The following is a 16798-nucleotide window of genomic DNA, read 5'->3' as shown; positions in this document are numbered from 1 at the left end:
ATCAGAACAGGGAGCTTCGCACCCTCCGGCATGCCGTCCCTGCCCTCCTGTTGCTGATGTCTGTGCTGATGTGGGTGCTCAAGGGCCTGCTTTTCACCTTGGTTCCTTGCTGGGCAGGGTTCCTTGTTATGCAGAGTTCGTCTTTAAGCAGAACTGTGCCCCACCACAATGTTTGGGACATCAACTATTTTAGTATCTCACATCTCCTTATTAGCAGGAGTAATTTGCTTTGCTCTTTCAAAGCACGGCCTGTCTGGTTTGTTTCATCCAAGACCACAATTTTGTTTGAAATACTGCTGCCTCTGTATTTTACTGTCACTGCCCTCCAGCATGATCCTCTGATCCTCTTCTTGAATCTAGCATGTGGCGTTGACTCAGACCTTTAAAAGACTTGTACAGGTGTTGGTTTCTATAGCCATAAGTACTATAGTTGAACACTGTACAGTGCTTGAGGTGTTTTGTGTAGTTTCACCTTTGTCGCTGTCAGAGACGCTTTGCCTAGGAGAAGACATGCACAAGGATCCTCCAATACCACTGCTGTGCCCTTCTGAAGTACTTTTTTTCCTTTTAAGCAAGCCAAAGGGTTTTAGATCATGTTCTGAAAAATACTTCTTGTCATCAGCTTGTTTCTATGACGCTTACATCTGTAAAGCTGCCTTCTGGGTACATCTGAACGTTGGAATGAAAGTTATGCTGAAAGAAAGAGATGGATGATGCCTAAAAGGAAGGTTATTTAAGTTAAAAAACCTCATTAAATATCTGAATTTTTAGTCTGTAATTGCTTTGAGATTCTTCATATAAGTTTTCTCCTTAGTGAATTGTGACAGTATCTCCAAAGTCTCTCTTACAAAATGAAGGACATAGCTTTGTTTCCAATACAAAATTTTAATTACACAGATATTCTAAAACCATAATGGGTGTGCAAGATTCGTTCAGGCCGCGATAATCTACTGTTAACCTCCACCCTCCATCAGACTTTTGCACTGGCCATATAGGACAATTAAAAGGTGAATGAGTCTTGCTGATGGACTCCTTGGCCTCTCCACTTGATGAATCAGCTCATGGATGGGAGCCAGGGAGTCTCGGTTTGTCCGATATTGCCGCCGGTGCACCGTCCTGGTAGCAATTGGCACCTGCTGTTCTTCAACTGGCAGCAATCCCACAATGAAGGGATCTTCCGAGAGGCCAGGCAGGGTAGATAGCTGTTTGATCTTCTCTGCGTTTACAGTGGCTACACCAAAAGCCCATCGGTACCCCTTTGGGTCCTTGAAGTACCCTCTCTTGAGGTAGTCTATGCCAAGGATACAAGGGGCTTCTGGGCCGGTCGCAATGGGGTTGGCTTTTCCCACTTGTCCCCTGTTAAGGTCACCTCAGCCTCCAATATAGACAATTCTTGGCATCCCCCTGTCACTCCAGAGATCCAGATGGGTTCTGTGCCCTGTACCCTGATGGCACCAGCGTACACTGTGCACCAGTGTCTACCAAAGCCTTATACCTCTGTGGGTCTGATGTGCCAGGCCATCGAATCCACACAGTCCAGTATATCTGGTCATCCCTTTCCTCCTCCTGGCCAAAGGCAGGGACCCTCTATTGCTGTTCCTCATCAGAGTATTCACTGTCTGACCCTTGCGGTGCCAGACCAGAAGTCCCCTCACCAGAATCAAGGGAGGTGGGTTTCAGTTCTCCTACGCCTGGAGGATCGCTGATTGCTTTCTGTAAGAGGCTGAATTGTTATCTCGAACCATTTGCCTCAAAGATTGTGAGGTATGAGGGACTGGGCTGTCATCAAGGAACTGTGAACTGCTCATCCAGAGCCCTTTGTCTCCAAGATGGCCGGTTTAAGCGGGACACTCCTCTGTCCATAAGGACGATTACCAGGCCATTGAGGCATTCAGGGGAGGAAACTGGGCTGGAGCTGATAAGATATTGGTTTCTGGTATCGATCACGCGAAGGTCGTGTGTGATGAATGAAACCTGCAGCGCATGACATCATCGAAATATGCCCTATAAAGAACCCCTAGAAACAAGTGGTGAAGGGGGGCCTTTTCTTCCTCACCAAAGAATTGAAGATTGAGGACCAACGGGACGCCGCTGGATCCGTGCTGGTGACCTTCCTTGACCGACTGCTGGCCTGAGGACCAACGGGACGCCGCTGGATCCGTGCTGGTGACCATCCTTGCAACTCCCACCACCGACTGCTTGCCTGAGGGCCGACGGGACGCCGCTGGATCCATGGTGGTGACTATCCTTGCAACTCTATCCCGACTGCTTGCTTAATTTCTACCTTTTCTTCCATTCTATCCTATCGCTACCATTTTTCCACTTTTGATACTTTTGATAATAAAACCTCTTTTGACTATACGGCATTTGACCTCGTTTGTGTCTTAATCTCGCTCTTGGGATCATATCGAAACCTTCCCCGACATTGGATCGGGACATTTAAATTGGCGTCACGGACAGGATCCCTTGAGACGAGAGTGCCGTACTGTTTCCCTGCTTTAATACGCGAGACCTCTCAGGAACGTAAGGGGGGCAGGCTTGTGGTGTTTGAAACTTTACGTGCTGCCTTCCTGAGACGACTGCTTCCCCGCTTTTTATAAGGTGTTTGAAACTTTACGTGCTACCTTCCTGAGACGACTGCTTCCCCACTTTAATACGTGAGACCTCTCAGGAACGTAAGGGGGGCAGGCTTGTGGTGTTTGAAACTTTACGTGCTACCTTCCTGAGACGACTGCTTCCCCGCTTTGTATAAGATGGGTGATAGCAAAATTGCCCGTTTGGGGAAAGAAGCTTTGTTTGATTTTTTAGAAAAACATAAAGCGCGACCCTCTGTGCTTGGGATAGACTGGGCTCAGGGAAATTGGTATAATCTGCAGAGCGTTGTTGATCGGATGGTCGCTTTACAGAAAGATGCTAGAGTGCGGTCAGGGAAAGGAAAAGCAATTGTCTGTGCCGTTCTCGGAGCCAGTCTGGCCGCAGCAGTGGAGGATAGGGATTGCCACCTCACTGCAGAATCTCAAATTATTGAATCCCTCCAAAATCTTGTTCAGTCCCTTATGGGACAAGTGGCGGGATTAAAAGCACAACTTGAAGCAGAAAAGAACCAAGTGAAACATTTGCAAATTGCTCTTAAGGAGCAGCTCCTTGCAGGTACTGTCCGTGAGGAAATTCCTCCAAGATCAGAAATTGGCTACCCCTTTAAGGACCTGCAGGCAGCAAAAGAGAGAGTGGAGAAGTTGGAGCTGCCTTCATTGCGACCTTTAGTCAAAACTGAATATACTTATGATGATGAGCAAGACCAGTCCCCCCAAGTTACAACTAAAGAGGTCCCCTATACTGCCACTGAGTTGGCAAAACTAAAAAAGGAATTTGGCCGAACCCCTAAGGAGTCAGAAACGGAGTATGTGTGGAGAGTATCATTGTCGGGGGGGGACCAGATTCTGTTAAGTGAAAAGGAGGCGGAAGGGTATTGGGGACCGGGAGTGTTTTTAACTACTGGGAATCACCGTGCCCCCTGGTCTTTAACCCAACGGGCAGCCTATTGGGCGGGGGGTTTGAACCCCTTGGAGAGGGGAGATCCCCTCGCGATTACGGGGACTGTTGATCAATTAGTGGAGAGTGTGCAAAAGGCAGCTTGTCTGCAGATGATGTATGATCGAAAATTGGAGCCTAGGCAGGAGTCCCCAATGATGATGTTGGTGGATCCTGAGCGAATGACTCCCCTTATACGGGGACTCCCTGATTCCCTGAAACCAATTGGTATACAATTACAAGGAAAGATACAGGCGATGCCCCAGGGCGAGAGTGTTGGGGCTGCTTCAGGAGGATTCACGCCTGATCAGCACCGCCGCCCCCCAGATAAGAAAATTTGGACTTGGGGAGAAGTGGCCCAGGAATTAATTAATTACGGGCGCAAATATGGTCCTGTTAACCCTCCAGCCACCAAAACAGACTCCAGGGGCTTGAGGCGGACTGAAGTAAAAATAGTTCCGTGCCCTGGGAGTGATAAGAGAACACCCCTTGCTAAACCGCCGGGGGGGAGAGATATCCCGAACAAACGTAATATACTGTGGGCGCGGGGATACCAGAAGGGGATCCCGCGTAGCTTAATGGACGGGATGCCAACAGACAAATTGGAAAAATTGGTAACAGCGTGGCCTGATAAACCAGTAAACAGAAAAGTGGATTTTGAGAATACTACCCTGAGCACACCTTCCCTGATTGATTTATCAGAAACAAATGCCACCCAAGAGCCGGTGGGAAACTAGATCCTTCGCCTTCCAGTGGTGAGCGGGGGGGGCGAAGGTTGGATGTATATTAGACAGCTCACTGAAAACGGCCAGGGTGATTTACTAATTACAGGCATTGTGGGACCAAGACAAGTCCCAGTCACCTTTTTGATAGATACCGGAGCTCAGATTTCAGCTATTAAAACCTAAAGATGCTGCTAATTGCGGAATTACACCCTCCAAACAGCGGCTTTTTGTGGCAGATGCATTCGGCATTGTTCAGCCACAGGCATTAGCAATGGTCAGCCTGCGTTTGCCAGGAGAAGATAGTGCCACTACAGTGACAATGGTTGTGGGGGAGTTTCCACTTAACCTTTTAGGACTCGATGTTTTAAAAGGAAAAACCTGGATTGATAACCAAAGCAGACAGTGGTCGTTTGGCTCTCCCACAATAGATATTCGGCTGTTAAAAGCCGCGCCGCTGCTTCCCCCTTCAAAGCTTACAAATGTTAAGCCCTACCCGATACCCTTGGGGGCCAGAGAGGGAATAGCGCCTGTGTTAGAGGACTTAAAGGGACAGGGTATTGTGATTCCAACCCATTCTCCTTTTAACTCCCCGGTGTGGCCAGTGCGAAAACCTAACGGCAAGTGGAGATTAACTGTAGATTATCGCAGACTTAATGCAAATACTGGTCCATTGACAGCTGCGGTACCAAATATTGCTGAGCTTATAGCTACAATCCAAGAACGAGCCCACCCGATTATGGCAACAGTGGATGTTAAAGATATGTTTTTTATGGTCCCCCTGCAAACAGAGGATCAAGACCGCTTTGCATTTACTTGGGAGGGCCAGCAATTTACTTTTACCCGACTCCCACAAGGATACAAGCATTCCCCCACTCTAGCTCATCATGCGTTAGCGCAGGAGCTAGAAGTAATTCAGACAGAGGAAGGAGTCAGTGTTTATCAGTACATTGATGACATTCTTGTAGGTGGGGATGAAACAGAAAAGGTTCGGAAAACTCAAGATAACATAATTTCCCACTTGGAAAGCTTGGGGCTGAAAATTCCACCAGAGAAAATACAAACACCCTCAAGCGAAGTAAAGTTTTTAGGAATTTGGTGGAAGGGAGGGATGACATGTATCCCCCTGACACCCTTTCCTCATTGGATCAGATTAAAATGCCAGAGTCAAAAAAGGATTTACAGCACGTACTAGGATTACTTGTGTTTTGGAGGAAACATATCCCTGATTTTTCAATTATTGCAAGACCCCTATATGACTTGTTGCGAAAAGGGGCTCAGTGGGAATGGACCAGGCCCCACGAAGAGGCATTGCAATTGCTAATTTTTGAAGCAACTGCCCATCAAGCCCTTGGTCCTATTCATCCCACAGACCCTGTCCATATTGAATGGGGATTTGCCAAAAGTGGGTTATCAATACATTTATGGCAAAAGGGCCCCAAAGGACCCACTCGACCTATTGGGTTCTATTCTCGCAGTTTTAAGGATGCAGAAAAAAGATATACTGCTTGGGAGAAAGGTTTGTTTGTAGTCAGTCTAGCCTTGAGAGAGGCTGAACGGACTATTCGACAGCAGTCTATAGTACTTAGAGGCCCGTTTAAAGTAACCAAGACTGTTTTAGCAGGAACTCCGCCCCCTGACGGGGTGGCTCAGAGAGCCTCTGTACGAAAATGGTATGCCCAGATAGAGCATTATTGTGACATTTTTACTGTGTCTGAGGGGGCAACAAAGATGTTAACCATTCAAGAGGAAACAAGCCCAGATAGAGAAACGCCTGAACTTCCTCCTGTAATACAAGTGGCCCCCCCCTTTTCTGAACAGTTGCAGAATGTTTGGTTTACTGATGCTTCCTCTAAACGAGAAGGAAAAACTTGGAAATATCGAGCTGTAGCGCTCCGCGTAGATGAGGACAAACAAATAATCACCGAAGGGGAGGGTAGTGCTCAAGTAGGAGAATTAGTTGCAGTATGGAGTGTTTTCCAGCATGAAACTCAATCTACCTCTCCTGTCTATATCTATACTGATTCCTATGCTGTATTTAAAGGCTGTACTGAATGGCTTCCATTCTGGGAACAAAATGGGTGGGAAGTCAATAGGATACCTGTATGGCAAAAAGAAAAGTGGCAAGATATTCTAACCATTGCTAGACAAGGAAAATTTGCAGTAGCCTGGGTAGCTTCCCATCAACAGGATAGCACCCCTGTTAGCCAGTGGAATGGCAAAGCTGATGAATTGGCCCGATTAGCTCCCCTCCAGAACACCCCAATAGCAGAAGACTGGGAGCGATTGTTAGAATGGCTACATGTAAAAAGGAAACATTCGGGGATCAAAGATCTCTATTGTGAGGCCCAAGCTCGAGGTTGGCCAGTTACCAGGGAAGAATGTAAAACTTGTGTGTCTGCCTGTGAACAATGTCGTACCCGCTTGGAAAGACACCCCCTAGAAGGTGACCCCCTACACCTAAGGGAGGGGAAAGGGTTGTGGGAGGCTTGGCAAGTGGACTACATTGGCCCCTTCCGAAAATCAGAAGGAAAGCATTATGTGTTAGTTGGAGTAGAGATAGTGTCAGGATTAGTCCAGGCCGAAGCCTTTACCAGAGCCACTGGGGAAAACACAGTGAAAGCTTTGAAAGAGTGGTTTGGCACTTTCCCCAAACCTCACTCAATTCAGTCAGACAATGGTTCCCACTTTACTGCTAACATAGTCCAAGATTGGGCAACCCAGGAAGGGATCTCGTGGGTACGCCATACTCCGTATTATCCACAGGCAAATGGAATTGTGGAAAGAACAAATGGATTGCTGAAACGCTTCCTCAAGCCACATAAGCCTGGATGGGCTGAACGGCTACGGGATGCAGTGACTACTGTTAACAGTCGTTGGGGAATGAATGGGTGCCCGAAAATTACAGCGTTTTGCCCAAAGACCCCAACCATTATGCCAGCTCCAGATGACCCGGATCATCCCAGAAATCCATCACACTTTCCGGGCCAACCAGTCTTAGTTGAACTCCCCACGGTGGGAACCGTACCTCTGGTACTGGAAACACCAATGAATAAATATGCTTGGAAAGCAAAAGATGCTTATGGAAAGGAACATAAAATCAATACCAGGTGGATTATTCCATCCTTCTAATAACAATTTACTTCCGGTTCCTTAGAACGAACCGAGTCTGTTTTTTTTTTTCTTTTCTCTCTCAGGTGAAGACTCTGGAGCGGACCCAAGGAAATACGTGAAGCTGTTACTTGTTTGTATAGTTTTGTCGGTGATTGCTTTGTTAATATTCACAGAATGTTCATTATACCACCACAGATGTTGTTTTTGTTAACTATTGTTACCGCCTTTAATATCTGGGGAAACTCCTGTGCCCCTCTTTTCGGCTTGGAGTGGCAAAATGAATTTGTGGCTCTAGGCCAGCAAGTGGCCAACACTTTTAATCTGACTAATTGTTGGGTATGTGGTGGGCCCTTAGGTTTGGAAAGCTGGCCATGGACTGCTGTCCCTATTTCCCCAAAATGGTTAGTGAGTAATTACAGTGAGGTCAAAAATGATTCTTACTGGAGTGAAGACATGCAGCCCTGGACAATACAATACCCAGTCCAAGGTGAATATTGTCTGAACCGAACACAGAAAGATGGTATTCCCGTGGGAAATAGCAAGTGCAACTGGACCTATACTTATGACAACCATTGCCTCACTGATGGTTGTAGACCAATTGATTGTTCAAACCATAGGGCAGCTATATCACTGCCAGAGGGGGGCGACCAGGCATATTGTCGCCTTTTGAGTTCTAGTTCTCCAAATTTTGTGCCCCGCTGGTCTGGATGGGCCTGGGTGAATCAAACAGGACACAGGAAACAGTTTTCCCATTTTTGGTCTTCCACTAATCAGTCTAATAACCTTAATGTTACCTGCTTTTGGCACCATGATTCTGGTGCCTGGAAATGCAGACTCACTGATAAAACATATTCTCATCTCCCTGATGGGACTCAAATTTGGTGGTCAAGTGATAATAAAGACTACTGTAAGGGACATTTGAGTATAGGTCCGGATGGGCTTCCTATCTGCTGGGACACCACAGAGGGGGTGGGAAAAACTGTGGACAGGTTGTTGATGAACGGTCCATCAGATCATCCTCTGGGAGTAGGTAATTCAACATATTTCCAATCACCACAGACACCTACTGGTTTGTTTGAAAATGGTGCACGAGCCTTAAAGGGTCACTATTGGGTGTGTGGCCAACGGGCCTACAAACTGCTACCAACAAATTGGACTGGAGTGTGTTATGTGGGGGTAATTCACCGCTTTGTTTTTCCTGCTCCCAGACGATGAAGGGGATGGACTGGGTGTTAAAGTATATGATGATCTCAATCGATATCGACGATCCATTGATACCTCTATAGCAGGTGGGAGTGGTCAAACCTGGGGCAAAGACAAGTGGACGCCTCAACGTATCATACAACATTATGGACCTGCCACCTGGAACCCCAATGAGTGGGTTAGCGGTGCTCGAGAACCTATCTATAACCTAAATCGCATCATCCGGTTACAAGCTGTCCTAGAGATCATTACTAACGAGACAGCCCGTGCCCTTGATCTATTGGCGGATCAAGCTACACAAATGCGAACAGCAATATTACAACATCGCATGGTTCTCGATTACCTGCTAGCCGAGGAAGGAGGTGTTTGTGGTAAACTAAATGATTCTAACTGTTGTTTAAAAATTGATGACAGCGGGAAAATTGTTAAACAAATTACTGCGGGAATACGAAAGCTGGCCCATGTTCCTGTCCAGACATGGAAAGCTGGGACATAGATATGTTTTCCTGGCTCCCTGGAGGTCCATGGGTTAAGCGAATCCTATTTTACTTGTTGTGTGGCTTTGCCATGTTATTCTTTTTACCATGTGTCATTCCATGCTTTATACAATTGATTCAACGTGTTGTAACTAATATGCAATTTGTAACTACTATTTCGCCTGACGGTGTTAAACAAATTCGCGCTGTGCACCGAACCACACGGTCGGTAATACAGATTGTATAAAATGCTCTTTTCTGGCTTTTCTATATAGCTATCTTTTCTCAAAACCACCATGGGTCCTGAAACAATCTTTGAGCCACGGGGTGGTGTTAGAGGCTGAATTGTTATCTCGAACCATTTGCCTCAAAGATTGTGAGGTATGAGGGACTGGGCTGTCATCAAGGAACTGTGAACTGCTCATCCAGAGCCCTTTGTCTCCAAGATGGCCGGTTTAAGCGGGACACTCCTCTGTCCATAAGGACGATTACCAGGCCATTGAGGCATTCAGGGGAGGAAACTGGGCTGGAGCTGATAAGATATTGGTTTCTGGTATCGATCACGCGAAGGGTCGTGTGTGATGAATGAAACCTGCAGCGCATGACATCATCGAAATATGCCCTATAAAGAACCCCTAGAAACAAGTGGTGAAGGGGGGGCCTTTTCTTCCTCACCAAAGAATTGAAGATTGAGGACCAACGGGACGCCGCTGGATCCGTGCTGGTGACCTTCCTTGACCGACTGCTGGCCTGAGGACCAACGGGACGCCGCTGGATCCGTGCTGGTGACCATCCTTGCAACTCCCACCACCGACTGCTTGCCTGAGGGCCGACGGGACGCCGCTGGATCCATGGTGGTGACTATCCTTGCAACTCTATCCCGACTGCTTGCTTAATTTCTACCTTTTCTTCCATTCTATCCTATCGCTACCATTTTCCACTTTTGATACTTTTGATAATAAAAACCTCTTTTGACTATACGGCATTTGACCTCGTTTGTGTCTTAATCTCGCTCTTGGGATCATATCGAAACCTTCCCCGACATTGGATCGGGACACCTTTCTTGGTCCTCTACAGCAACTACGCTGGCACCTCCGCCTTCTTGGGTTACCCCTTCGTACAGCTGGCCCTCCCTCTCAGTTCACATACACGGCTTCCAACTTAAAGGTGGGTTCACCTCCTTCCCACTGTCCTCATGTCCTCCTGTGGATGGGTTGACCCTGGCTGGTTGCCAGGTGCCCACCAAAGCCGTTCTATCACTCCCCCTCCTCAACTGGACAGGGGGAGAGAAAAATATAACAAAGAGCTCGTGGGTCGAGATAAGGACAGGAGAGATCGACTCGCCACTTACCGTCACGGGCAAAACAGACTCAACTTGGGGAAAATTAACTCACTTTATTACAAATCAACCAGAGTAGGGTAATGAGAAATAAAACCGAATCTCAGAACACCTTCCCTCCACCCCTCCCTTCTTCCCGGGCACAACTTCACTCCTGGATTCTCTACCACCCCCCCACAGCGGCACAGGGGGATAGGGAATGGGGTTTACGGTCAGTTTCATCACACGTTATTTTCTGCCGCTTCAATCCTCCTCACGGGGGAGGACTCATCACACTCTTCCTGCTCCAGCGTGGGGTCCCTCCCACGGGAGACAGTCCTCCACGACTTCTCAACGTGGGTCCTTCCCACGGGCTGCAGTTCTTCACGAACTGCTCCAGCATGGGTCCTTTCCACAGTATGCAGTCCTTCAGGAGCACACTGCTCCAGCGTGGGTCCCCCACGGGGTCACAAGTCCTGCCAGAAAACCCTGCTTCGTGGGCTCCTCTCTCTCCACAGATCCGCAGGTCCTGCCAGGAGCCTGCTCCAGCGTGGGCTTCCCATGGGGTCACAGCCTCCTTCGGGAACCCACCTTGCTCCGGTGTGGGGTCCTCCATGGGCTACACGTGGATATCTGCTCCACCGTGGACCTCCATGGACTGCAGGGGGACAGCCTGCCTCACCGTGGTCTTCACCACTGGCTGCAGGGGAATCTCTGCTCCGGGCCTGGAGCACCTCCTCCCCCTCCTTCTTCACTGACCTTGGTGTCTGCAGGGTTGTTTCTCTTACATGTTCTCACTCCGCTCTCTGGCTGCCATTTCTGTCTGTCCCAACTTTTTTCCTTCTTAAAAATGTTATCACAGAGGCGTTACCACTATTGTTCTGATCTGTCATTGATTTATTATTAGTTAGAATTAATCATATTTAATTTTAATATTTTAGCAAAATCATATGTAATGTTGTATTTTATACATTTAACCACCAACCAGTGTCTGTTGTGAAATCCCCTGTATGAGCCCGTACCAAGGTCGGAGAAATTGGCTAAAATCATCTAGTAGGAACATTTAGAACTTAGATAACAAGATAAAGAAATTAAAATCTGATTATAAAAGAGTTTGGTTTGACTAAAAAGTAGAAAATTGTGAAGCATAAGTATGGGAGTGTTAAGTTTGAAATGTAGCCTTAGGAACTTAGGAGCTTAGAAAAATGTATAATGTTAACCATAAGAATTTAAGTATTGTTCAAAATCATTTAACCATAGAAGTTTTGACAAAGGATTGATAGTCTTGTAGTGTTTTGTTTTAAAAACTAAGGAAACCATTATGGACACCAGTTTGTTGCTTGGAGACACCTGAGAGGTCAAGAAACGGACGAGTGAGGAAGACTATGAAAGACCACCAGAGGACTCCTGAGGACCACCAGAGACCTTCACTGCGCCTGTGTAAAAGGACATTTACATATGCTAATGATTTCCCAGAAGTCTAATGAATATGTATAACTTTTCTTGGAAATCTAATGAATATGCATCAATAAGTCTTAATATAAGGTGTAGTGTTTTGGGTGACAGGTGTGCGTGGTTTGTGAGAGGACTCGCCCGTGCACCCCGGCGGTCAATAAAGAAGTGTCTGCTTATCTACACTAAATTGGTGTTGATAAGTTCTTCATTCCGAGCTTTTCGGTAACACTATCACTGATTGGCTCGGCATTGGCTGGTGGTGGGTCCGTCTTAGAGCCAACTGGTATTGGCTCTCTCTCGAACACAGGGGAAGCTTCCAGCAGCTTCTTACAGAAGCCACCCCTGTAAACCCACCCCCCCAGCTACCAAAACCTTGCCACACAAACCCAATACAGTCATGTTTATATTTTAATGTTCTGATGCCATTAGAAGAAAGATTCTTCTGAGACTATATCATCTGTGTCATAAAGTGAATATACTGATTAAAGCAGTAAAGATATCATCTGAAGGACAAAATACAATAGACTTTAAAACTAAAACATGGACATTAAAATGCCAAAGCAATGGCTATTTTCTTACACAGCTTAGGCAATAGTGTGTGTTGTAATTTAATATGGAATCATATATAATTTAGGTTAGAAAAGACGTTTAAGATCATTGAGTCGAACCCTAAGTCCAACTGTAATATTGTACATTACATGAGAGGATGGTCTCAGTTTCTATGGTTCCATTTCCCAGGAATTTTTTAGTACAGAGTTGCTCACAAACAAGGTGTAACAGTTATTGTCAGCAATTACCAAGTCGCTGACACGTTTAGAATACAGCTTAATTGGTTCCATAGGGCTGTTGAACAATTCTATGGAACTGATGCATTTTACCATAATACATTTAGCAGGGTGCATATATATTGAAACTTATTGTAAAGATTCCATGGAAACTCATGAATCAGACTTTAATACTTCAGAGTGTAACTCAGATTTTGTAGAATAGTGTATTTTTAAACGTTACGATGACTACTGTACTGCTTGCCTTATAGATACTCTGAAAGATGCTACCTATATTTGTTTGATATCTAATAACCTTTTTCCCCTGCAAAAATTGATAGCAAATGGGGAAGCTGAATCAGAATTTTATCAACTTCCTGACCTTCAGGAACTGTTTGCTGATGAGTTTATACTTTTCTTTGTAAACAAAATCTTCTCGTGGTTTACCCCAGCCAGCAACTAAGCACCACGCAGCCACTCACTCACTCCCCCCCCCACCCAGTGGGATGGGGGAGAAAATTGGGAAAAGAAGTAAAACTCATGGGTTGAGATAAGAACAGTTTAATACAACAGAAGAGACTAATAATGATAATGATAACGCTAATAAAAATGACAATAATAATATAAAAGGATTGGTATATAGAAATGATGCACAGTGCAATTGCTCACCACCCGCCGATCGACGCCCAGTTAGTCCCCAAGCAGCGATCCTCCGCCCCCACTCCTCTCCATTTATATACTAGATGTGACGTCACATGGTACGGAATACCCCGTTGGCCACTTTGGGTCAGCTGGCCCTGGCTGTGTCCCCTCCCAACTTCTTGTGCCCCTCCAGCCTTCTTCTTGCTGGCTGGGCATGAGAAGCTGAACAATCCTTGACTTTAGTCTAAACACTACTTAGCAACAACTGAAAACATCAGTGTTATCAACATTCTTTGCATACTGAACTCAAAACACAGCACCGTACCAGCTACTAGGAAGACAATTAACTCTATCACAGCTGAAACCAGGATAAATCTACTTTTTTTTCCCCATCCTGTGCATTTGTCTGAATAAACTCCAAAAATAAAGGTACAGTCTTATCAACAATTGATGTTTTATTCAAATAGCATGTTTGGATTTGTATCTGCATCAGGCACTTTTATAATTCCTTGATTAAGTCTTTATCTACAAGTAAATTGAGGCAAGTTTGTTCCTCTTTTCAGTATCTTGGAAATATCCAGTTGAATCTCTTTTGAGCAGCCAACAGTACCCAATTTTAGTCCATTTCATAAACTGCCTCAGTTTTCAATTTCTTGATGTCTTATCTGGTAAAAACTGACTAAAGCATCTCTTAATACTATTTTTATGAACTATCAGGAGAGATTTCTTGTAGTTCAGTAAGAGCTTTTAGGTTTCTTTAAAATAGTGTTGCTGAAATCCGGAATAAAACTCCTTAACAGCAATGAAAAGTTAAGAAGCAGGCACTCCTTTATTGCAGCGCTGGGCACACGGGGGATTGCTCCACCTATCGTGTGCACCTGTCTAATCTACTGTGCAGGTTAAATATACACACCTGTTATACATATTCACTAGATTTCTGAAAAATGTTATACATAATCATTAACTTTCCGATAAATCATTAGCATATATAAATGTCTCTTCACGCAGGTGCAGTGAAGGTCTCTGGTGGTCTTCAGAAGCCCTCTGGTGGTCTTCCATAGTCTTCCTCACTTGTCCGCTTCTTGACCTCTCTTAGGTGATTCTGCGCAGTACGATTCTCACCATCATCTATATTAGTTTACATAAAAATGCATACTATGTCTATTCTTAAATGTACCTTTCTAATAATTGGTCCTTCAGTCACACCATCTTATTAATATTCTGATGTTAAAACAATCATTGGTTAATCTCACTTAACTCTACTGATTGGAATCCTCAATAATTAGATCGAGGTGGGAAGGGTAAGGGGATTCCAAGCAGCAAACTGGTGTCCATAACGGTTTCCTTAGTTTCCTAAAACAAAACACTACAAATCAACAATCTTTGTCAAAGTTTCTGTGGTTAACTGATTTTAGACAATTCTTGAATTCTTATGGTTACACATAGTACATTTTCTAAAGTTCCTAAGTTCCTATGACTACATTTCAAACTTAACACTCCCATACCTATGCTTCACAAATTTCTACCTCTTAATCAAACCAAACTCTTTTATATAATTAGATTTTAATTTCTTCATCAAAATATTTGCAACAATAGTGTCCTCCCTTATTAATTAGCAACCCCCTTAAAAAGCTAATATATTAGTATTTGGTTTTCCAGTAAGTAAAATTATGAATCTATTTTTTCTTATATATATCCATTTGCTTCACAAAACAGATTAATAGTACTGCATTTAAAAATTACATTTCAGTAAGACTTTTCTCTAAGCTTATTTCTATTTCTCTATTTTAGTGCTGATGAACTACTCCTGACAGAAATGACGTTCAATGGTCTCTTCAATGACTTATCTGCAGAACAGGCAACTGCACTACTAAGCTGTTTTGTTTTCAAGAGAACGTGAGTTACTTCTTGAATTTATGAATTCTAGACATTCCTGTCTACCAACAGTATTGCTTTTAAATCAATTCCAGAAATTGGTCATAACAGTACAAAGGCATTGCACATTTTTACTCTTTCCTAAGGTGTTTGTCATGAGCCTCCTATTGAACTTACGAAAAGTATTGCAGCTTCAGTGCTAAAAATGTCTTTCCTCATGATGACATGCCAAAGGTTGTGTAAAATGCTGTCCATGTAATGAATCTAAAACCGTTTCCTCCTCATGCAATTGTGAGAGACTGAAGAGTTAATGTCTCAAACATTGTGGTGGGGCAAGATCTGCTTAATGGTGAACTCTGCATAACAACGAACCCTGGCATAGCAAGGAACCACAGGTGAAAAGAAGCCAGTCAGCACAGATCAGCAACAGGACCAGGAGGGCTGCTGGAGGGTGTGAAGCTCTGTGTTCTGATACACTCTTCTGATATGCTGAGCAGGGCAGCTCACCATGCATGGTGAAAGATCACATCTGCAGGGAAGGGGAAGTTACTCCCCAAAAAGACCCCCAAGCCCAAAGGCTCACAAACTGTCAAGACATCTAAAATTAGCCTAATGAGTACGAGTGCCTGCCCAAAGGAGGGGCAAGGATGATAAAAGGACACAACCTGAAGCCCCAGGCACGCAAGCCCACCGGAACTGGACCCCTTGGCTGACTGGACCAATGCTGGACCCAGACCGGTGAAATCTTTCTCTTTCCCTTTTCTATGTCTGTCTTGTTCTCTCTTTCCTTTTCCACAATCCCTACAACCTCATCCCTTTAAGATATAAAACCGTTGACCAAGTCTGGGACTAGGAGTCGATCTAGCTGCCCCTAGGCCCTTCTCTGAGAAGGAGTCTAGAAAGCAAGGGGGTCTGCTCTGAACCTTGTGACTCCACGGGAGGGATCTCCTTATTCCCTGAATTGATGTATATGGTTACCACAGGTTACCTGGTTCACTGAGGTAGTTCCACGCCAGTTTCCTGTTGTGAGAAACCCCGCCAAGTTCAGTTTGCTTCTGTCATGAATAAAATGTTTAACTGATTGTTTGGGTGTCATTCACCTTAATTTAGCCCGAGGGAATTCTGACTTCAACACGACTCCCTGGTCTGTCCAGCCCCAGTCATGACAGCAATGAAGCAATATTAATAGATTCTCAGCATACATGTGCTTGTATGTATGTATGTATAAACACATATCCTTATAATTTAAAATGTAGAATGATTATTTCAAAAAAGAGGCTTAACAATATCTGCTCCTACACTCTGGGGTGAGGATATCTCTAATTCTGAGACATGCCCATGTTATATTATTTGGACAGTACCCTTGACCTGTTGATGGAAATGGCAGTACCACATGGAACTGATACCAAAAGAGCTGTTAAATACAGACCGTATGTTATTATAAGCAAAACCATGGGCATTTAATACCTGATGCCGTTGTTTTCCCACCTACAAGCTCTATAGAAGTTTAGTATCATCAGGAAAATACAGTAAAATAAACTTCCATATAAAATATTACTGCAGATAGCTAGCAAGATGTATCATTCAGGTCAATTTTAAATGTGGAAAAGCACATTAGCAGCAGATGCCAATAAATTATTTCTGTTAGTAGAAGGGATGCCAAGGTAAGCCATTATTAATAAGCAACAGAAAATTAAA

At 44.7% G+C, this 16798-nt stretch overlaps 1 protein-coding gene across 1 annotated transcript; it reads left to right on the top strand.

The window, feature by feature from the left end:
• Positions 1–2753: 2753 nt before the first annotated feature.
• Positions 2754–4268, top strand: LOC121232859. The gene has a single exon (XM_041121327.1). It carries the CDS (start codon positions 2754–2756, stop codon positions 4266–4268), a length of 1515 nt encoding a protein of 504 aa, XP_040977261.1.
• The last annotated feature ends 12530 nt before the right edge of the window (positions 4269–16798 follow it).

Source organism: Aquila chrysaetos (assembly GCF_900496995.4).
Source record: "Aquila chrysaetos chrysaetos chromosome W unlocalized genomic scaffold, bAquChr1.4 W_unloc_1, whole genome shotgun sequence".
NCBI lineage: Eukaryota > Metazoa > Chordata > Aves > Accipitriformes > Accipitridae > Aquila > Aquila chrysaetos.
Note: the sequence above shows the minus strand (reverse complement) of the source record. Positions and strands in the feature narration are given on the sequence as shown.